We start from the raw sequence: 22,789 nt of genomic DNA on the forward strand, positions 1-22,789 counted from the left end.
CATCAGGATCTTCCTCAGCGGGTGGTCTCCTTGAGAGTCCGTCTGCTCCAGTGTGCTTTGTAGCGGGTACATGAACAAGCGCGAAAGAAAATAACAATATACCTGTGATCCACCAATTGATGGTTGTGTTAGGTTGGAGGTCGGGGTTATTGATCATTCCTTTGATATACTTCGCATCGACTTCAACCGTAAGGTTGGCGACACCGAAGATAAAGACGCTGAACCGCGCGAAGCGCACGAAATAGGCCGTAGAGCTCTAGTTTCGCTTGAGAATAGCGACTTTTGACTTCCGTAAGGGATATGGATCTGAAGCGGTTTGGATAGCGCTTGCCGTCTTCTCCGACTTGAAGGAGGATGAAACCTACAGCGATGCAAGAGGTGTCAACAGCAAGGATAACTTCGTGACCGCACTCATAATCGAGCGGGAGGAGTGCGGGAGACTCTAATATTGAGTCCTTCAGGGTCTGCATAGCTACCTGTTGGTCTTCGCCCCATTCGAAGGGTACGTCTTTGCGGGTAAGATTGGTAAGGGGTCGCGCGATCTTGGAGAAGTTCCGAATGAAGATGTGCAAGACTCCGCAAGTACCTAGAAAGCCCCACACTTGCGTTACGGTACGACATTCAAGCCAATTGCGGATCTTTTGCACTTTGGAATCTTCCGGCACGCGTCCTTCAAAGGTACACTTGTGTCCGACTATAACAGCGGTAGGAGCGGCTAGAACGAATTTAGCAGCGGATACGGTTACACCAACATTCTCGAGTCGCTGGAGTATGCGGGTTGATGACCTCGCAATGCTCCCATATGAAGCAACATATGCCCGGGTTTAGCGCTATGGTTTCATATGAGCCGTCAGCTCTTTGATACCGCGTTTTAACCGACTTGACGGGCATGTCATCAATAAATGGCAACGTGAACTCTGGGATTTCATCCTGTAGAATGAAAGTGGTATCACCTTAGTATACTTGTACCGCATTAGCGTGGCCTTGCGGAAGTGTTGTCAACCGATGCGGACCCAACGGCGTTCCAAAGGAAGTGAGGTCGCGTGATTCCTCATGTAGCGCGCGCTGGTCGTAACCTGAATATAAGTCCATCATACCATATACCGCATACCCGGCAAAGGATTCAGCTAACTGTTCGACAAAAGGAGGGAGGGATGAGTCTTGGATAGTTACCGCGTTCAGCGGTTGAAGATCATGAACTAGGCGCAAGGATTTTCCGTCTTTCTTGACTACGCAAAACCAGCGTGATCAGTATGCAGCAGTAGACGGTTTGTATACACCCGACTGGATCTTTTCTTTGATGATGCAGATAACTTCTCCAAGGGTTGTGGGCGGGATAGGGATATTACATTGAGACCAAGGAATGTGAGGGATGGTAGGGATTTTGTATGGCGGGAAATATGTTTCATTGAGACGGCCACGCTCGGTCGCATCCCATGCGAATGCTAATTCATGAACCCGAACAAGCCAGCGTATGAGCTTCAACTCGTCGGGCCATAACCAATTAGCGGGGTCTAAGTCCAATTTGTCCGCTCTTTCTTGAGTGAAGCGGATGCCTGGGACGAAATCAGGCGGGTGGGTTGGTAGTGTAGGCATGCCGGCCAAAGGATTGTCGGGTAACCGTCGCATTATTCTATATTCAGGGGGCATAGAAGTTTGTACCGTGTGGACTTTCTTCGCGACTGGCTTGTAAACCAGCGCGCGTTGGGTCTTGTCGAAGGAATATACACTGTTAAATGCGTTGACGGACGAGCGGTCAATAACTGAGTGGGTAGAGACGAGATGGGTATATTGTGCTGTGAATAGCGCAGCAGAAAATGAGTCATGTTTGCTCCGTAAGAGCAGGTGATGCGCGGATGGCGCGAGACGATAGTTAGAACCAGGGAGTAATGTATTAGGACGTGAAATAAGACAGAGGGGCGGGTGTGTATGAGTCCATTTGTCTCCTCGCGGTATAAGCGGATCATCGATCATCAAAATGTCGGAAATTTCCCGCGTGCCTTCGAATTCAATTTAAGACATTTTAAGGGACCTTTTCACACGGCACACTTACAATGCATGTTAATGGTGTACGATAAAATTTCAAGGCACTTATAATGCCTGTCCAAATTATGTTAAGGCATTGTAATGATCCTGGGTAATGCGGGATGAGCCTTACATTTTAAGGCCATGAAATGATAGTGTAAGCATTGTAAAGGGTAGCAAGGCAAATTCAGACAATTTCAAGACTCGTCGCTTGTATTTCGATGCTCTCGCTGGAATTCCCAATTAATATTAATATTAATAATGGTAATAGTAATAATAATAACAAAAAAAAAACAAGTGCGAGCAGAAAGAGTATTCAGCGGTAAGGAAGGTAATAGAACGATGTTGGTACTATCCAGTGCAAGATTATTAGTGAAGCTGAGTGCGAGTGGTAAGGAAGATAGAATTATGTTGCCAATGGTATCCAGCAGAGTGGTGAAGCTGAGTGTGAGCGGATGTGTGAGGTGAATGGGAGTAGGAAGACGGTCCTAAGGAAGGTAGAATTATGTTGGTATCCTGGACCAGTGCGAGAGTGGTGAAGCTGAGTGTGAGTGGATGTGTGAGGTGAATGGGAGTATTATTGGGAAGACAGGTCCTAAGGAAGATAGAATTATGTTGGTATCCAGCATAATAAGAATAGTAGTAAAACTTACTATGATGTTGAAGGGTGGCATTAATTGATGCAGTGCGAGCGGATGCATGTTACAGTAGTCGACGAAGGAATTTTCGGAGCTGATGACGACGTCTGTTCAAAGGAGGAAATGGTTGAAATGAAAGAAGTCTTAATGGAAGCGTTGATAAGAAAAAAGCTCAACTTGTTTGGCCTTGTGATTATACTACCCTAATTGGGATGACTTAGAATGCGGCTGAATCAAGAGGTGCGCAATGTGCTGTTGGGCGGGGCATCCGAGAATTAATAGCTGTGAGACGCATCAGCGTGCAATATGGTAGTCAGGTAAATCAACTTGCATGGTGCAAAAACTCCGTTGTGTAGGTAAACAAATCAGAGGGTGACAAGATCAACAAATTTAAGTAACTACTTTCTCCCTGACGCCTTCCTCGCTGTCGTTTTGGCACCACCATTGCGTGTAACACGCTTGACTACTGGAGGAGGAGCCAAAGGAATGACAGGGACCACGTCTGAGTCCACGGGAGTCTGAGCAGCCTGAGCAATAGCTCGACGTTGAGCTGCAGACACCCTACCACCCTTGCCAGAAGATGTGGATGGTGGCAAGTCAGTTCTAGCGGCATCGAGCGACAGCTGACCAATGTCAACTTCGAGTTGGAGTTGCGTGGTGGTGGCAGGCCCTCCTGGATTGCTGATAGACATAGATGTCGGAGCATAAGTAATGTGTGAAGATGTCGATGACGGAAGTTGTGGTGCGGAGGCAGGATCTTCTAACTGCTGTAAGAAGTCGTCTTCCCAGGTGTGAGGTTGGGAAGCAGAGGGTAGAGTAGCAGTACCACTAGTAGCTAGGACTGAGCTCGTGCCGAAAACCTCCTGGTTGTAATAGTTGATCACACCCGTAGCCCATGGGCTGCGCTTGAATAGTCGCTCCAAGTAAAAATCAAAGTCTTGTGCATAGTCAATTTTTGTGGCTGGTCCGGTTGCGGTGAGCTCTTGATCATGCGTTAACAAAAAACGCGCCTGAGAATGAGACGAGATCAGCATGCATGCAAAAGTTCGAAGATTATACTAATGCACTCACCACAATAGCAGCACCTGCAATCAGACCTTCCGTGACACACTGCATAGACCAACGCTGACCCCTGGCCTTCGGATGTCCTTTGGTCTTCCCAGACAGTGAAGCCTTCCCAAAGATTTCGACTCAGATGATCTGAGGGATGGAGTTAGTATTAATGTACTGCTCGACAGCAGCTGAAAATGTCGCGCACCTTGGCCATGACTGGTGTTTTGAGGAAGTCGTCTGGAACGAGAGCAGAAGGATCCATGAACAGAACGGGGGCTAGACGTGTATACTTTTCTGCACTGACATCCTTCTTTAAAAGAGTGAGAAGTTGCGCATTCTCCTTCTTTTTGGCAGGCTCGTCAGTGAAGACAGTTGGGTCAAGTTTTAAAGTAGAGAAGATAAGACCAGCTGCAGTCCTTGAGACTATGCAGTATGTTTGACCTCTCAGAACTAACCGCAGCGCGAAACTAGAGTATCTCATGCGTAAGGGTTGATGCGCAGACAGAGGGAGAATCGGACATACCACTGATCCAAACTGTGGGTAGGTCTCCATCGGTTTATGCAAAGCCTTGGGAATGCACTGATATAGCTCGGCCATTGCACCATTGAGCTTCGCTTCAGGCGAAGACCAACACGTATCGCTGCTGTGGATCAACGTCTGGCTGGGGTTTTGTCGGAAAGAGCCCGCTCATGACCCAAAAGTAGTTGAGCATGGCGTACATCTTGCCCAGCACGGGTAATGTCATTGTCGATGGTTGATGTCTTCTTAAGGACTCGGTTTCGGCTGCGTGCAGGGATAGCAGCCTGAAGCATCGCATGGTCTTTCTTGAGAGCACGCAACTCAGACCGAACCGCAGTATAAGCTTGTTGCGCCAGTTCTAGTGCCTAGAGATTCAACTGCTACATCAACCGAACCAAGAGAATGGCAGCATGAGTAAACTCACCTTGCGGACTTCATGCATGGGCGCGTCAGGCTGAGGAATTGTCAAGACTGTCCTCAGGGTGTCGAGTTCGCTCCGTGCATCAAACTTGTTGTCTTGCTCATCATTTCCAGATTCGGACTCAGTATCCTCAATAGCGTCGAGTTCTGCTGCGAAGTCGTCTGAGGAATCTCCAGCCTGGGGCATGACAATGAAACTAAGACACAAGAAAGTTAAGTCTGAACAGTGGAGATGAGGCACAACAATTTCACTTGCCTGGTTCCATGTTATAAAGACGTGACCCTGCACAGGGCCAGTTGCTCCGCAGCGTCTTGCCGTCCTTGCTGTTGACATGCGGCATGTTTAGTTCAGCCTTGGCAAAGTCGACATGTAATAAAAGCTGCAGGTCGTTTGACTTAAGTACCGATTACTATCAAATGACTAATGACTCACCCTGATATCGGTCCAACTAAGAGTCAGTCTACCACGAGGGCAGTGTCCATACCATGGCTATTATGACATGTATTATTAGTGTAGTTAAGATAGAAAAACACGACAATTTGGACTTACAGTGGGACAGATACCAGGAACATGCTGGGATTCGGCCTTGGGACGCGCTGGTGAGCCGGCCTGATTGGACTGGGAAGGATCAGCAGGGGAGACATCTGCACGTCTGTGGATTGATGTGCTGTGCCATTAAGTGTTGCAGTATTATTGGCAGCAATGCCGTTTGGTGCAGCGATCAGCCTGACTGAATCGCCATCTGACGTAGGAGTGCCAGCATGGTTTCCATTGACTCCGTTCGTGGAAGCGGCGCAAGGGGGTGAGGGCTGCTGCTGCACTACAGTAGGCGAACTCGGGGATGCAATATTCCCAACAACCGGAGGACACATGGCACCATTTGATGAGATGCGCATTTGCGGAATGGCAGATGGCGGTTGCATCGCTTTGACATGCGCCTGCATGAATATCGGTACATAGACTGGTGACGTCGTGGAAAGGAAATGTTGGGTGTTGATAAGCATTCTAAAACAAACAGGCAAGTGCTTGAAGAATGTACTGCATGTAGTCCTACCTCCACCACGTCCTCATACCCATGGTCACGTTCCTTTGGGCTTCTTTGCTACTCTTTCTTTGTTGAATGAAAGCTCTTCGTCCTCTGAGAAGGCGTTTCGGGGGGGGGAGGGGTGTTGGAGGTGTTTGGAGGGTCGGTTAGCGAGGAACGGCACGTCGAACTTTGCCGATGATTTCGATGATTTCGCCCCTGCCTGTGCCTAAGCCCATGCTTGCGTTCGCAGTAGCAGTTAGTACCCAACGAGGGAAATTTGCGCTTGAGCTCGGCAAACTCAAAGTGCTTGTCCCAAACCTGTAGCGTTTGCTGTGTGTAGTCGCGCTTAAGATTTTCTCGACAAAGGAGTGTTTTGGCGAGCTCCAGACCCTGCATCAACTCGTAGATGTGGGAGAGCGGAGCTGAGCAGTGCATGGTGTGGGCAGAGGAGATGGCTGTGTCATTGGAGATATGGGAGAGCGGAGCTGAGTATTGGTGCAGAGACACTTTTTCTGCGTCGAATACCGGCTCTGCGAATGTGGATTCGGCCTCAAGTGTAAGAGGGTTGACGCGAATAGTGTCCAGCAAGCCATTGATTGCCTGCCGACATTTGCGAAGAAGAGGTAGATCTATCAAGGCCAGCGCAAAATGTGCTGACCTCACCCTGGACAATACGTTCAGCTGATTCCCTTTTGCAAGTGGACCCAGGGCAACCCTTCTCCCGTGAGACCAAATCTGGGACCTTGGTGCGGATAGCTTCCAGATAACAGAGCGCTGTTTGTAGAACGCTGCCTGACGTCATGGTGCGGGAAGAGGAGATGGCTGTGTCGTTGGAGATATGGGAGAGTGGAGCTGAATCAGAGTGCAGTCAGACGAGGTGATGTTAAGAAAAGAGAGATCCACGTACATATCTGGACATTGTAGTTCTGATTCAGGGTGCTAGAGGTGGAAGTGAAATGGACGAGACATTGGAGCTCGTCACTGGCGTGCTGGACGTGACTTCATGCGCACAAACATGTCACTATCGATGTGGTCGACCACGAGGAATTCATCTCGGTGATCAGGATCAGGGAAACAAACAGCGCCACGAATGAAAGACTGGACTGGAAAGAAGATTGAACTTGCCCTTGGGACAGCTTTGACACAAGTAAGTCGTAGATCACGGTCCAACCTGCGAGAAGCACCAATGCCAGCAGTGAATGGCTGAACCAGTGCAAACTCGAAGGAACCAACATCCAGAAGCTGACAACTGAATATAAAAACAAGGTGAACAAAGACCGATACTTCCTGAGTGAGTTTTATAAGTGCACAGTCATAGCACGGGTGCCCATGGAAGCTTGGAGTGCATCGGAGGTAGTCGGTAGTTTGCTTCCAGTCGACGGAAGACTCGTAGTGAACTTTGAGATATCGATGTTCGCGAATCTAGTTCAGAAATACATAAATCAGTACAAGACATTTACAAAACAAGATCAACTCACCAAGAAGTTTGTGGGTATGGTAACCCATCTCTCCAGTCGATATCCGTACGTCGGTAATGAGTTGTTGATAAAGTCAGAAAACTTCTTACGAAAGCCTTGAAACGCCCGATCCAATTGGCCGCTGTGGTTCTCGATGTCTTGGATGGCTACGGGCTGTTGTGTCGAACCAAGTTTGATGTGCCCCTCGAAAGCAACGGGATTCGGGACTTCATCGTCATCATTGCCCTCTTCTGCCAATGTGCGCCGGTCGTCAAGTATGTCCACGTGCGCTCTCAACATTTTGACTGCGAATTTGCGCTTGTCAACACGGAGTATCTAACGAGGTCTTTACATGAGCGAACATCAGATACTATGATGTTAGAAACATACCTGGTCAGCGACATCCTTTCCATTTGACTGGCGCTCGTAGGCCTCTTTGAGGGGGCCATGAAGCTTCTCATTCGGACGGGTGCTGTAGTTGCGTACTACACCCTTCATTCGGATGTCCCTAGTTACATGCTTCCAGAGATGCGCCTTTGGAAAGTCCCAGTCAAGCTTAAGACCCTCGATGGGAGAATTGAGAGCGCATTCGATGGAGTCCTAGAATGTGTGATCAACAATCTATTTAAAAAGTGAATGAACAAAACATTTACCTTGAGTGCGCTATCAAAAACGAGTAGTTCAGCATCAATTGCTGCCAGCGTGCTTGATGTATGCACGTCGAGACCGATATAGCTGTCCAATTGCAGATAGCTGCTAATAACGCGGAGAAGTTTGTACCCTTCTGGGCTCGTCCTCTGGTTGAAGATGTTTACCGCAGAATAAAAGACTTGCTGCGCAGCAATCAGTATTAGAAAGCCAAAAGCCTCATGATACGTACCTTGGATAGATCTTGCATCTTGTTACCATCACTGAAGGTAATGTGGATGACGGTGCTGAAATGATTAAGATTGCGCCATCGAGGGAAACTAGCAACCCTACCGAAGGTCATGAGTTGATGAGAATCGCGATGTGAATGACTTACTGTTTCTCAACCTTTGACTCTTCATCACGTCCAAGTGCTTTGAGGATTTTCTTCAACTCCTCGAGTAGGTGCCTCCACATGCCAAGATGGAGGGCATGAAGGCAGTCAAAACTGATGGCTTGATGAGGATCAGAGTGGGAAATGAGCCAGAAAACATTCTGTTGATGTATTAGTGAAGATCAGAATTGTATGGGATAACGAGATATGAAGGAGATGGGCAGGAAGAGGAGAATTATCAGATAACTAAAACACAGAACTATGGGGAATCTTGCCAGAGGTCCAGTGCGCGAGCATCCCTCTGCTTTAAAACAGCAAGAGCGGCAGTCTGGAAGCTACTCTGCTTGAACCTGTAATTTACAAGCAAGCGGGGGCGAAACGAGAGAGTGAATATCACTGCTGACTTACCGTGACAGCGCGCAATCCTAATGCCTTGAGAAGTTCCTCGCCTCGAGCTTTGCTGACCTTGTAAACATTGAGTGCGGCTATTGCTTCTTCCACTGATCTAAATGCAAACGTCTTTGATAGCTCGCTAAGTTCCTCGAGTGGTACAAGACATACCGGACAGGGACATTTGCTATGGTGGCCGCGAATGAGAGACATCATGCATCTAGAAACAGTCTGATATCAGATTGCGGACACTGTGTGTAAGAATACAGAACTTACTGTTCTTCATAATCAGCAGATAGTATCAGAATAATGGGAAACAGCCAGCGCGCGATCTTGTCATAGCAAGTATGTGAATAGCCAGACTTTGAGTATTGCGTGACCAGTTCCAACAGCTTTAAGAATGCCTCGTGCCATACGACGCGCTTGAGGTTTACGAACCCTGGCTTGCCTTCTTCGTCTGCATCTTCAGATACCTGCAACTATAATGAGTCACGTCAGAAGATTCAATCAGAATGTTGACGTACGATTGGCAACCACCCGACAACACAGCCACCACCAATACCCTCTCCATTTCATATGCCAACTGGCAAATTCGCGCAACGGACCACGACAGGATATCCCTTTACTGTACCATGGGACGACAGTCTTGTCTTGTCCGCATACAGGATGAAGCAGAACGGAGCAGCCTTAATGTCATTTGGAAGGCGACTCTGGTTTGTTGATGCTGAGTGAGAGTGGATAGTAACATTAAATAGATATTACATGCCTGTATGTCCCACCATCGATCACCCGTCCACGGCTCGTTGTAAAAGCGTTCAAACTCCCTGCCGTTATGCTTGAAAACTTGTTGTGCATCCCAGACAAAATGCGGAGCAAGCAGCAGGATTAGCTAGCAAATCAAGGGCCCAGTCCCACAGAGGCAGCGCGTGGGTCTCATATACTCGTTGTTCTTTCTTATAAGGAACGGTGATGTCGTGTTTTACAAACTAATTCACAACATATATCATACAAAATGTGAGATTAATTAATGACATACCGGCGTCACCTGAGCCGTTGCGTGTTCCCAAGCTTTGTGCAGCTCAATGTCATTTTTAAAAGTGACTCGGCTCTCCCCTCTCGATATGCGGCCAATAAGCGCAAGGAGCCCGTCAATGTGTGACTTGTTGAGGGCAGCATTGAGTGCGATCTCCGCACACTCGAAGTCACCACGGGAACAGAAAGGACGCCAGGGCTCTTCATCTACGGGAAGCTCTTCCTCAGGGCGCGTATTGACGCCAAACTCCTCAAATGTTTGAAGGAGCAGTTCACGACGAGCAGAAGGATGATAGACCGTTTTGAATTCAATGGGTTGTGGAGGAGGTATTGCAGGTTGCGGTTCAACAGAACCTCGCTGGCTGTTGGCTATGCAAAAGAATCAGTAAGCGATACAGGTGAATATGGTGCACGCTTACCTAGGCTACCAGCACCTTCGAAGTTGCCATCGTAAGCTTCGAAATCACCAGCATTTGGGTTATCTGCTGGCAACACAGAGTCAGCTAGTGTCAGTTGGCATTGTAGGGACACGCAAAGAATATGCGAGACATACCTAGAGGACCATGATCTTTGATCGCAGGGGGTGCGTTCTGAATCCCAGCGACTGATCGCGATGGGCCAGTGCTGGGCGTTATCATGCCCATGTCAGTGTAAGCCTGCTGCCGAGCTGCATACCTCAATATTGTCAAAGGAAACCATCAAGAATGGGTAGCAGAGGACTCACCTCTCCTCTGATCTCGTGCATATTGAAGGGCAAACTCTGCTCGTTCCGCCTTGGTGTCCTTCTGCTTCTTGCAGCTTGCTTCAGTGCTTCTTGAAGCCTTGGGTCTTGAACTTCTTGCTACAATGCGGGCATGAAAGCTGCCCTGTCAGAGTTTCTTCTGAGAAGTTGTATTTGCTTCGATGAGTGCGAGAGGGACCCATGCTGATAGCGACGATGCGATACTGTACAATCGATGAACATTATTGTTTATCGATATCATTTCATAAGACAATCTCACGCTTGTGATGACCTCAGCCGCCCTTGAAAGGCACTTGTAATGTACCTTTTAATGCACATGACCCAAGTCGTAAGCCGGCGGCATTACAATGGCATGTAACTTTTTTCCGACAAAACCCTTCTTGCGATCGCTAGAAGGCGGGTGCGACCCTTTTTCACATTCAGGACATCTCTTTACCCAGCGGTTGGTAGGAATGCGGATTACCTTCCCTGAGTTTGGGTTGGTCAGTGTGATATCTTGTTCCCCGTTGGGCAAATCCTCAGTGCGACAGCTGGTAAGCGTGAAGAACGGGCGACCTAGCAAGATCTCGAAGTTAGCAGTCGGAACAACTTGGACCTGGAACAGCATTTCTCCCGCGCCAAAGTCTAGCGGAAGATTCTCTATAACGCCAAGTGTCTCCTCGGTAGAAGTATTGACTGATTCCATGACCAGTTTATGGTCGGATCTCAATGGAATGCCGCCTAGCAATCGCCAAACAGATCGCGGCATTACAATGCACTCGGCACCCTGATCAAGAACACAGGAAAGAACCCAGCCATGACTCATAACCGCTCTGATACATCGCAGTGACTCGAAATGTTCAGCGACAATGCGACCGTCATCGCTCCTTTGTAAACAACCGTTGTACTTCCTCAGGAAATCATGCATTTCGGGTTGGCCACTCAGCTCGTTCACTGATACCTGACCCGACAGTGACACGCTTGGTGGTAGTCATTTCCTTGAGCACCTTGCGGACGTCGGTGGATACTGCAATCAACTCCCGCATGGGTATGCTGATGCTGGAGTCTAGCATCCGATTGATAACCTTTTTGTTGGCTTCCTTATCTTCTAGTGGGTGGGTATACCTAAACTGCGTAGAGGAGGGATTAGCGGTAGGTGGATCATAGGATGAAGAAGAGGTCGTGGGTAGCGATGATGAGGATGAAGTACTAGGTGCGGATGATGAGCTTGCTGGCGTCACCACTATTGTACCTTTGTTAGGCGCGCTGGCGGTCTTCGATCCAGATGCCTTGAACCTGCGGAGATGCGACTTCTTCCACTGCGTCGGTAGTCTTGGAAGATGGTCCTGGTTTTGGGCGTGGCGGGACATTAACACCCCCAAACCGTACATTCTTACCCTTGTCCTTGCGGTTAGCGCAATCCGCTTTCACTGCTGCAAATGCGTTGCGGGCTCGTGTTGCTTCTGCCTCCAGGCGGGCTAATTCTTCGTCGTCGGAATCACTATCCTCTACACTGGCGCATGTGTGCATAAATGCGCAAGGCTTGATATCCAGAGTCGCTTGAGTGGTTGGCTCAGTGCGACAATACATCAACCCTAGCACTGTCGAGTTAGAACCTGTAGTTGGTCCATCGCGCAGGAATCTGTCTATGCGCTCCTTGAAATTCCCATCAGAGAGCCTTCCCGGGATGTTGCTACCGTAGGGCATAACAATCCTCTTTTCTGGCGTGATGTGGATTTTACCCTCGCTGGCATATTGGTCACATAAAGCGCAGCAGTTCGTGTAGTGATCTCCTCCGCAGAAGTAACATGCGTTGTTGGAGGGAGGTCGCATCTGGCTATACTCCCGCTTTACCACAGTTCCGGTGGCGGGTTGCTGAGGTGCGGTTTGCTGGTTAGTTGCGGGTACGACAGGAGGTGAAGCAGCAACTGCCATAGGCGCGATACTGGGTAGCAGGAATACCGCAGCATCGTATACTTCTTCCAAGGTGTATGGGTCGTCGGGATGATGGTCGACTAGCTTGATCTCTAACCTTCGCTTGATGGCAGTGTTGGCCATGGAATGGATACCTTCTAAAAAGTAGCGACCGAGCTCGAGTTCCGCTATCCTACTCTTGTCTAGGAGGTATTGTGAAACGTGAAGGAACTTGCAGTAGAACTGTCCCAGTTCTTCCTTCGAGCAAATTGGTTTGCGGACCTGTTCCTTGCAAAGGTTTTCTAAATCAGTGCGCGCATAGCGATGATCGCCTTCGCATCCTGGGTACATAGCCTTGATGGCATTGACAAACTTGTCCCAATCTTTACCTTTCGCAGCAGGTCTTGATGCCCATGTTTCCGACTCGTCTATGGGCGCGTATCGGATCGCAGCTTTGATGCGCTGCTTAACGGTAAGTCCTGCATAGTCAGCAAGTAATTCCACATCTTCAAAAAATGGTATGAGGTGCGTTGGGGTGCCATTGAATTTTGGCGCGGCGTCAGTTCCTCTAAGAGGCATCTTGAATGGTGCAGAAGACATGATGGTGGGTTGGATGGGTTGAGCAAAAAGGGCGGGTTGCACGACTGGAGGAAGGGCGGTAGTAATTGGTGCTGTCGAGGAAGACGCGGTATGAATAGCGGGGTCGGGTATGGACGGCAGGAGAGTGCTTAGTCGCTTTTGTGGAGACGGGATAGAGCTAGGTATGAAGGAGGTGGGTACGAAAAGGTTCTGCCTTTCGGGTGAATCGTCGCGAGACGGAGTAGAGGGGGTGAGTGATGATGCGGTGGAGGGAGTGTCTACAGTAACAAACGGAACTCGAGGGAGCGGAAGGTAATGTGATGTTAATTGTCCAAGGGGTTCTTCCTCTTCTTTGAAATCAGGAGTGAGATGGCGGATAACAGTAGCTTCCGAAGATGAGCGGGATCGCGAGTCGAATGCAGCGTGCTCAACTTCTTCGTTGGTGGAATCTATTACTGAGTAGAAAAAATCTTCTTGTGAAATGTCGCTAAGGTCGCGAGGTTTTCGGGTCTCGGTAGGTCTAGGCGGTGTGCCTTCCAGCTTCAAATGGCCCCCTCGCGGTGGGCTCCAGTTGTGGGAAACACAACAAGAAGAGAACTCTGTAAAGTACTCTTCAAATGTTGGGTCAAAATTGCTATGCCTAGCTGCTATTCGACCCTAAAGGATTTCTGTACTAGACTCAGAGCTCAGGGAGTAGAAATATCCTCAAGCAAAAGACTGTGATTCAGACTGGTACTGACAGTGGTGAAAGGGAGACATGATTATGTAAGCAGTAAAAATGCGAACATAAACTAAGGAAAGTGGGTAAGTGAAGGTAAGTAAAAAGGGGGAATATCAGCCCAGGGAAAACTATATTGTCACAATGGCCTGCAGGGAAGATCCAAAACCAGACCACCATGGCTGAGCGCTGGTTGGCTCGCTGTCATGCATGGTATGGAACTCATACCATGACATTGATAGACAGGAAGTAGCCACAGAGAGTACACTAAGGTGTACCTCATTGTATCATTATGATTGGTTCCATTTTGACAGATTTACTTGTATTTATATTTCCAGTATGATAGTTTTCACCTTTCCCCTTTTCTTTTCATTTCTTTTGTGTGGTTTATTCAGCCACCAGTGAGCCACCAAGATGTGTTAGTAAGCATGTCATGTGATAGGCAATAATCTGATTTGTAAGGATTTGTCATGATTGGTCGTGCTTTGTCATGATTTATCATGCTTTGTAATATTATGAACTTTATTTGTAAACTACTTTGTAAGCAGCTGATTCAGCACTGCCAAATGGCATGGTTAGTAAGCCAGTGACTTACTAATGCTGTGATGAGTCATGCTTAGTAAAATGGCCTCCCAAAAAGGTATAAAAGGAGCCCATTCTACACTGAGTAATAATAACTTCCCACTTTTCACTCTTCTCTCAAACCGTGAGAGTCCGTAAGACTTAATGTCACGAATTCCAAATACAAACCATTATTCTTTCCTGAACACTCGTAAGACACCCGTTAGACGCCCGTCACAAGCACCTGTCGTTAGCGCTCAGTCAGCGTCTGTACCTATAACCTTCACAAACCCTAACCCGAACCCACCCTTTACATTTCCGAACTTCTCTATTCCTTTAGCGCCTACTACCGTTATCTCCGACATTCCCGATTTCGACTTCCTTTCACAAGCAATCAAGTCACGTGACTCTAGAACCTTCGAGAACCCTTGCACAGCTGTTACACGTTTCATGACATCATAGTGTAGTTATATTTAGATCATCGTATGATTCCCTTTTCTATTTAATGATTGGCTAGTTAGTTCAGACTCAGATTCATTCTCCGCTTCAATATATGTATATAGGTAGCTCATTGTAGTCGGTAGTTCTTCAGTTCAAACCTCTTTTGTATTAGCTTACTGCTAGCAATCCTAAGACGTCCCTGCTATCCTTTCCTCTTTGTTGTGATATCCTTGTTTGAGTCCTAGTCTCTGCCCCTACGTTAATTCGTTATAAGGGTTGTGACACTTAAAGTGCAGGCCACGAGTGCCTTGAAGTAAGATAAACATCGTATCAGAGATTAGTTGTATACTACCTTACAGGGGTCGCTTATATAACAGTCTATTTATAAACTACTTGTTGTGTGCTACCTTTCAGGGGCTGAGTATACAACACCAGAACAGCTTTCGTACTAGGCTTTACGTATTTAAGACAGACTTCATTACTTGTTGTATACTACCTTACAGGGGTTGAGTATATAACACCAGAACAGCTTTCTAACTAGGCTTCACGTATTTAAGACAGACTCTCTCTTTTTCAGGAAGGGAGACACGAGAACACGACAAAGTTGAGACAGACTTTCATAGGTTGAGACAGGACCTACAAGATTGAAACAGATCTTACTATCAGAACATTAGGGAATCTACGAGTATTCCACCAGGGAAACAACAAGAAGAGGACACGTCAGTAAACCCTCCCAAGAACTCACACATTATCTACCACGAAAACTATAAAAGTCGTAGACTGTGTACTTAAGGACTGGCAAGAAGTCTTATCCTGTATAGTTGTGTTGTCACTATACATGCGTTGTACATAAGACCCTTAAGTAGTAAGACATTGCACTGTTGACCGAATGTGAATGCATCAGATATAGATGCCAGGGACACCAGATCATCTGGACTGTGAGTAGTGTGATTGCTGTGATAAGTGCGATAGATGCCGTAGTGGTTGGGATCAGTGTGTATGGTAGAATCATCTGCGTCTGCTAGAGGGATAGGATCAGCTGGTTCCACTTGAAGTTCGTCATCAGGGGGCTGCGGGGGAATGACAGCCACAAGGGGAGGCTGTTCATCATGGAAGTGCTTGGGCAAGTGAGTATGACGGCCTGGCCTCCCAGAAGGACATAATGGAGGAGGTGAAGGGCTTGCAGCCTAAGCTGCATATTGACTCAGTAATTAGAGGACTCAAAGGGTGCAGTACGAACAGGCATATTATCCTCAACTTCAGCAGTACTCTCTTGAATCTCTTCTCGCCTACGTTGAGCATCTTCTTCCTCTTCTTGGCGCTGAACCTTTGCAGCTTGCTGGACTTCGATATTGTGGCATCGTTTCTTGAGTGTATCAGAGGCAGCACCAATGACCTTTTTACAGTATTGTTTGTGTATAGAGAGGGATCGACTGTCATCAAAAGTGCACCCACACCCTGGACACTTGTGAGTTGAGGGCATGGGTCATGGAGTTATCGCTCACCTGCAAATGATAGTGATATAAGGTGAGCAATTGATGATAGGGCTGCAGTCCGATAATTCATTAATCTCATACTTAATCTTAGCTTCCAGTCATGCTGCAGACAGAATCACTTGATTGAGTTACAAAAAAACTTATTACATATGCAGAAGATCGTGCAATCCCAACAGACTGGGCAGTGACGCACATGTTCAGACTGAACCAGATCGGTGACACGCAGGTGGAGACAGGTTGGAGGTACTGAGGGCACAGTGGAGGTTATCCACTGTATCAGCTGGCCATGACAACAACATTAGACTGAGCCTTCAAACTGTCCATAAGAGCGAGCAGTTGCAGCGATATTCAAAGATACAAGTAGATATAATAATAAAAACAGAACAGTGTCCCATGAGCGGTAGAGCATCTCACCGAAAGAGACAACGTATCCAGCAGGTGAGGGTGCAAGGCAGGTGCAAGAATGTGAGGCGGGTGAGAGGCAGGTGAGAGTGAGAGGCAGGTGAGAGTGAGAGGCAGGTAAGAGTGAGAGGCGGGTGAGAGTAGGCAATGTCATGGGTTTTGGAAACCCACATGGGTCATGGGTATGGGTACCTGTGGGTTGGGTAGGGGTCTCAGCTTGCTGACCCACCAGATACCCATACCCATAGACATGGGTTGGTGTGTATCTTGGTATCAGTCGAAGCTTATTGAACTGTACAGTTATCTCTATATATGGTAGTACATTATTTCAAACTTTAAACTATATTTCACACCCGGAATTCTTCTATTCTAAGCGGTGCTTCTACACAACACAATCTCTGCATCAATGGCCGACAAGCGACAGCGCAAGCCTACCAAGAAGGTGTGCGAGTTCTTCTCAAATGTCAAAAAGATCATCAAGCGAAAAGCAAGTCAAGAGCTCACCTCTGGAAAGTCTGGGAAACGTCCCACAGCTGTGGTGTCAGATGCCAAAGACTCGGACTCTCCTTCAATAGTTCCTATGGTTAGCCAGGGTAAAAATGTCCATGAAGAGAGAACACCTACTTCGACACCTACTGTGGCCAAAGCTACAATGAGCCGTTGAGCATTTGTATGGACTGAGGAAGAAGAAGCTCTTCATAGCGATGAAGATGTTGTGGAGGTCGTTCCTGAAGACGAGGATGAAAGCTCGGATAGTGAACTCGGTAAGACTCGATTCATAACAGACACTGTTGTAGTATATTAACTCAAATGAGTAGAGCGCTTGAAAAAAGAATGGAACTCACCTATTTATGCATTCTACCACCCGGTCCCGGACATTGGTTATCACGAAGGCCGCCGCTACCATGAATTCAAGTGCGCGGCTACGAGCTGCAAGAAAGGGGTGCGCCATTACCTCAATAAGAAGGACGCAAAGTCCACGAGTAACATGCGGAAGCATGCAAAGTTGTGCTGGGGCAAAGAGACCGTTAACATGGCCGATGAAACAAAGAATGCTAATGAGGCACATACCATAATCTCCGGGGCAAAAAATGGGTCTATCATGGCATCATTCGAACGCAAGGAGAAAGGCAAGGTCATATATTCACACCGGCAACACACAAGAACCGAAACAAAGTACGTACCTTCGCTGTAATGGTATCAACATCAAGGTTAATGATGGCAACAGAGCTGAGATTGTCCGATGGGTACCTGAGAGCCTGCGACCATTCACCATTGTAAAGGATCGCGGCTTTCAGTCACTAATGAAAACAGGTTGACCAGAATATTACATACCTTCTCCATCGACTGTCTCGTGTGACGTCAAGTTGGTGTTTGCTCACACGCGACAGCGGATTGCTAAGATGTTGCGAGTTTAGTAGCATACCTATATTTAAAAATAAATCTAACTATTGCTTACCAGGAATACGACAGCCAATTGAACTTCGCCACCGATGCGTGGACATCTCCGAACCACAAGGCATTCGTAGCCGTGTCCATGCATCTAGAGCATGAAGGGAAACTGTTAGCGATGATACTAGATATAGTGGAGGTGGCCGAGGCAAGTAAATACAAAATGTACCCTGAAAAATCACTAATGGTCCAGTATTCAGTCTCACTCCGGCGAGAATCTTGCAGCAGTGTTTGAAAAAATACTAAAAGAGTTTGGTATAACGGATAAGGTGAGTGGGGACACATAGCTTCTAGTACAGTGCTTACCAAGTGGGAAGATGTTGAGTTTGACGGGCGACAATGCAAGCTCTAATGACACGCTGACAACCGAGCTTGCCAAGCGTGTGGATTCGTTCGGTGGCGCACTGAGCCGAACATGTTGTTTCTACATATTGTCAATCTCGTGGCAAAGTCCATCATCAAACTGTTTGATGTACCTAAAAAAGAGCAGGCTCGATTGGACGATGAGGCACCCAAAGCAATGGACGTCCTGGAAGATGACACGGATGAGGAAGAACAACTCTTGCAAGAGTTGGCGAAAGGTACCGATAACGACGATGGATATACCATTGCCGAACGAGGTGAGGGCAATCCAGAGGACACTGACATAGACAACATTGAAGGGTGGGTTGATGAGAGCACAAACCTGACGGCTCATGAGCGAGAGGAACTCCACAAGAACCTGCGACCTGTTAAGCTTGTGCTTGTGAAGGTAAGGAATCAAGATTACATAACGGAACGACGTACTGATGCATTGAACACGTGCCTCGCAGCTTCGCAAACTTGCATTCAGGATTGTGCATTCATCCACACTATTACTGCCTGCTTGGAAGGCGCTACTTGAAGAGCTGGAACTGAAGGTTCGTGTTATGCCTCGGGACATATTGACGCGTTGGAACTCCACGTTCGACATGTTGGACTTCGCAATTGAGTATCAGCAAGCTCTGGATATTTTCACTGGGGACCGCAAACTTGGGTTGCACAAGTTTGAGCTCAGTGAGAAAGTGTGGAAGATAGCTACACAATTGCACGACACATTAGTGGTGAGTCAAGCAGTCCCTATTTATTAATTCCTCAAGCTCACACCAATAAAGATCTTGAAGGATGCCACCACCTACTTTTCCTGTGCCACACCAAACCTTGCTACTGTAATCCCAGCCATGGATCACATCGACAAATCACTCACTACCCATTCCTTCGACAAGAACTTGAATAGCGCCATTCGTGCCGCACTTGCTATGGGCAAGAAGACCTTGGACAGGTACTATTCCCTTACTGACTCTTCTCAGACATACCACATAGCAATGGGTAAGTTTTCATTCACTCTGTGGTGTTCACTATACTGATCTCTTTAAAGTGCTTCATCTGCGTCACAAACTGAGCTATTTCAAGACTGCTGGATGGGAGGCAGAGTGGATCCAGACTGCCTCTGACCTCGTGCGCCACGAGTTTGACTTCGCATATGCTGACATGCCAACCAGTTCAGCGGATGAGGAGTTGGCATATGGTGAGCATGAATCACAGCTTCTAAAGGTATGTTTGATTTTGTTCAATCAAGATTGTTACTAACGCATTGATCTGATTCTCACAGACATCAATAAAAGAGAACATTTTCGACCATATTCCAGCTCTTGCAGCTCCCAGGAACTCGACCTCTTCAGACGAACTTACCGCATACCTCAGCACAAAGTGTGAGCATGTCCCCGATGTCATTTCATGGTGGCACAAGCACCATACCACTTATCCGCGTCTCTCCCGCATGGCGCTCGATTATCTGACAATTCCTGGTATGTTTTCTCCTGGTTTTTTGTAGTACTGCTACTCACATTGACACCAGCTACGTCCGTTGATGTCGAACATATTTTTAGCTGTGGCCGACTGCTGCTCTCGCATGTTTGCAGCCAAATGTCTTCGCAGACAACTCGGGCCTTGCTGTGTGTTGGGATCTGGAGCCAGTTGGGTTTGGTGCGCGACAACGACGTCAAAGCAGTTGCAGTGTTGAATGATGTTGACGGCAAGGAAGATCAATTGGTTGATGGCTGGGATGTTATCAATATTTAGTCCTTATTGTGTTGCTACTACTGACATCCCTTGTACCTATGATAGATCTATCTACATGAATGCACGGGTCGTGGGTTACCCGCCGCGGGTTATTTACCCATGATACCCTTTGCATACCCTCGTTGAAACCCGTACCCGAGCATACCCTTGGGCCGTGGGTGCGGGTAAGTGGCGGGTACGGGTGCGGGTACACTCGTGGATACCCACGGGTTACCCATGCCATTGCCTAGGTGAGAGTGAGAGGCGGGTGCGAGAATATGAGGTGGGTGAGAGTGAGAGGCAGGTGAGGGTGAGAGGCAGGTAAGAGTGAGAGGCGGGTGAGAGTGAGAGGCGGGTGAGAGTGAGAGGCGGGAGGCCAGAAATAAGATAAATAGCCTAGTACAAGAAACAAAGTCAGTACACATGGTAGGTAGTAGGAATAGAAATGATAAATGCTGTCAGGCTTACATGCTCAGAGTCGCCTCCTAGAGGCATGTCCTCGCAGCCTGACAGCCTCTGGTCCAAGTCACCTCCTAGAGGCATGTTGGACCAGGAAGTGAAGTGCAAATAAAAATAAAATAAAAAAACTCACCAGAGTTATTGCACTTGCTCGGACAGATGGCCGAAGACGGCAACCATGCACAGCTGGGTATCTTCGTGTGCTTTGAGGGCAGGATACAGGAATGGCAAGAAGGCTTGAATGTATGGTGCAAATCCGGCCCAGAGGAGCGGAGGCAGGTGAGGGTGCGAGGGCGAGAATGCGAGGCTTGTGTGAGGGTGGGTAATCATTTGTGGGCAGGTGAGAATGTGAGGGCGGTGGCTGGGAAGATAACAACAAGTGATTCTAAAAGACTCATTAGCTTCAAACATGTACATAAGAAAACGAACAAGAAAATACTCACAAGTGGTAATAACAGTCTGAGGGAGCACTAGACATGGAGAATACGATGTGTGGTAGTATCTAACAAGACAAGTGAAATCACACATTTGGCAATTCAAACTCCGCCGGCAAATTCCGACGGTGCTAAACTTCCAGCACTGATGCGTCTATCTCTGTTTTCTTATACATTTTCCTAATTTCTAATTTCTAATGTCTAGTACTACACTACCTCTCGCCATTGACTGCAGCGAGAAGCTCGATGTCCATGGCAATTGCATTGCCATGGACATCGAGAACATTCTCATAGACTGGCCAACATACATGGTCGAGTTCACCCCCAAGAAGCTGGGACCTGTAGTAAGTGGATATATTACAATATCTGTGTCATTGATTAACATGCATTGATCCTACAGAAACTAATGATACATTTCAAAAATGCCTCAAAGGGAGTCTGGGTCGAGGATGAGGACAGTGACACTGAGACAGTGACAGTCGCGATTTGCAAGAGGTGTGCTCCCGCTTCCATGCTCACTGTGAGCATACAAACTAACATATCAACTGTTTCAAGCTCCTCCACTTGTGCTAGTACCACCCATGATGCTGACACCACGTTGGTATCTGATATGCCCTCTGAGTCTAAGTACATTGTGTCACGGTTTAGAGCTCTGCGTCTGACCTCAACGTACCTTATGGATGACACACAGCTTGTCAGCGCAACTCCGGTACACTTCATTGGTATCCCCAAAAACCCCTTGACTCTCAAAAAACGCAAATTCAGAGATGAAGATACCATTTGGCCCCCTCACCGCTCTCGCTACAGAGGTGTTGACAACATACCAATCTCAGCTTTCCGTAAACTCTCAATTCTTCCTGCCCCTGTAGTGGCTGAGGATGAAACTGTTTAGACATCTTACTTTGTACCATCATTGTCTTGTTCCGTCATACTGCTGTCTGTATATCATTGTTGCGCATACATGTACTACTAGTAGCAAATCAAAGCCATCATGACCATCACATGACTGGCCCAAACAACACATCAACACAAATATGAGCTCCGATTCTTATCATATGTGCCTTGCCCTAACTCTAACTCTTACGTCCATCATGCTGTCTCCATCTCTGCCTCCTGATGTCCCCAATTGCATGAAGGCCATCCTTGAGAGCTTGGAAAACATGCAAGGCAATCGGAAAAGGAAAAGACCGTAAGTGGTTTTTAAATTATTTGATAGGTAGCGCTGATATGAGATAGTGATGCTTTGGATCCCTTTTTGAAGGCCACAAGAGCCTTTCCTCTGCTCCCACAATCCCTTTGTGGATATCGGCACTGTATTCCATGACAGGATTAGGGCCGATCATGGAGAAGAACTTACCGATGAAGACAAAACACCCGAAGAACAGTAAGTCCTCTTTCCTTTATCAAGCACATCCCAGCCATCATCACCACACTCAGCAGCTTTGAGGAAGATCCGGCCAAGCTAGAAGACTTTATTAATGCAGTGAGTGGATATATGCGCTTATATGCACATATTTTTAGTCACACTTCATGTGTAGCTTTGAAATTCTGCTTCTTGGCGCACGCTGAAGACACCTGCAAGCTGAAAGACCTCTGTCCGACATTTTTACTTGATGACCCTTCGAAACCTGGCACCACTTTGGACCCCCCCTATCGTCAAAGGACAACCCAAGTCACTCTGTGGGTGGCACCACAAATCTACTGCACGAGCACTCTGTCCTATGGTTGACATCAAGAAATTTGATGAAGACCCTCAGTATGCTATTTATATTCATTTTTCGCCTTCACTTACACTTTATTTCAGAGCATTTATGGATGGTATTCTCAATGGCAAGAAGAGACCGCCCCATCATTCAAAAAACTCCCATCATGTCTATATGATGAATCACTTGCTGACCCGAAACTGAAGCGCGCAGGGTTTCTGCATGGCAAACCTCTTGAATGGGTAT

At 47.4% G+C, this 22,789-nt stretch overlaps 6 protein-coding genes across 6 annotated transcripts; 3 read left to right on the forward strand and 3 right to left on the reverse strand.

Moving 5' to 3' along the window:
• Nucleotides 1-6,662: 6,662 nt before the first annotated feature.
• Nucleotides 6,663-10,228, reverse strand: DFJ58DRAFT_718371 (uncharacterized protein; the record flags this gene model as incomplete). Its single annotated transcript, XM_041384465.1, is given in 14 exon segments — nucleotides 6,663-7,106; nucleotides 7,163-7,477; nucleotides 7,532-7,741; nucleotides 7,795-7,974; nucleotides 8,022-8,118; nucleotides 8,166-8,323; nucleotides 8,571-8,772; nucleotides 8,829-9,025; nucleotides 9,077-9,115; nucleotides 9,137-9,276; nucleotides 9,315-9,395; nucleotides 9,415-9,538; nucleotides 9,589-9,953; nucleotides 10,138-10,228. The coding sequence occupies 14 exon segments, from the start codon at nucleotides 10,226-10,228 to the stop codon at nucleotides 6,663-6,665; spliced, it is 2,643 nt and encodes an 880-aa protein (XP_041239109.1).
• Nucleotides 10,229-11,225: 997 nt separating this feature from the next.
• Nucleotides 11,226-16,001, reverse strand: DFJ58DRAFT_732873 (uncharacterized protein; the record flags this gene model as incomplete). Its single annotated transcript, XM_041386220.1, has 4 exons — nucleotides 11,226-11,651; nucleotides 11,695-13,409; nucleotides 15,405-15,705; nucleotides 15,759-16,001. 4 exons carry the CDS (start codon nucleotides 15,999-16,001, stop codon nucleotides 11,226-11,228), a joined length of 2,685 nt encoding a protein of 894 aa, XP_041239110.1.
• Nucleotides 16,002-16,822: 821 nt separating this feature from the next.
• On the forward strand, nucleotides 16,823-17,697 carry DFJ58DRAFT_845357 (uncharacterized protein; the record flags this gene model as incomplete). Its single annotated transcript, XM_041393145.1, has 4 exons — nucleotides 16,823-16,999; nucleotides 17,099-17,180; nucleotides 17,235-17,592; nucleotides 17,628-17,697. The coding sequence occupies 4 exons, from the start codon at nucleotides 16,823-16,825 to the stop codon at nucleotides 17,695-17,697; spliced, it is 687 nt and encodes a 228-aa protein (XP_041239111.1).
• Nucleotides 17,698-18,680: 983 nt separating this feature from the next.
• DFJ58DRAFT_667157 (uncharacterized protein) lies at nucleotides 18,681-19,476 on the forward strand (the record flags this gene model as incomplete). The annotated part of the gene is made up of 3 exons (XM_041382604.1): nucleotides 18,681-18,947; nucleotides 18,987-19,215; nucleotides 19,265-19,476. Coding segments are annotated over 3 exons (708 nt in total), but the record flags the coding sequence as incomplete, so codon positions are not given.
• Nucleotides 19,477-20,544: 1,068 nt separating this feature from the next.
• Nucleotides 20,545-20,884, reverse strand: DFJ58DRAFT_858259 (uncharacterized protein; the record flags this gene model as incomplete). The annotated part of the gene is made up of 2 exons (XM_041393964.1): nucleotides 20,545-20,767; nucleotides 20,850-20,884. 2 exons carry the CDS (start codon nucleotides 20,882-20,884, stop codon nucleotides 20,545-20,547), a joined length of 258 nt encoding a protein of 85 aa, XP_041239113.1.
• A 153-nt stretch (nucleotides 20,885-21,037) lies between these two features.
• DFJ58DRAFT_732877 (uncharacterized protein) lies at nucleotides 21,038-21,732 on the forward strand (the record flags this gene model as incomplete). Its single annotated transcript, XM_041386221.1, has 2 exons — nucleotides 21,038-21,184; nucleotides 21,241-21,732. 2 exons carry the CDS (start codon nucleotides 21,038-21,040, stop codon nucleotides 21,730-21,732), a joined length of 639 nt encoding a protein of 212 aa, XP_041239114.1.
• Nucleotides 21,733-22,789: the final 1,057 nt, after the last annotated feature.

Source organism: Suillus subalutaceus (assembly GCF_016647625.1).
Source record: "Suillus subalutaceus strain FC151 chromosome Unknown DFJ58scaffold_134, whole genome shotgun sequence".
Lineage (NCBI taxonomy): Eukaryota > Fungi > Basidiomycota > Agaricomycetes > Boletales > Suillaceae > Suillus > Suillus subalutaceus.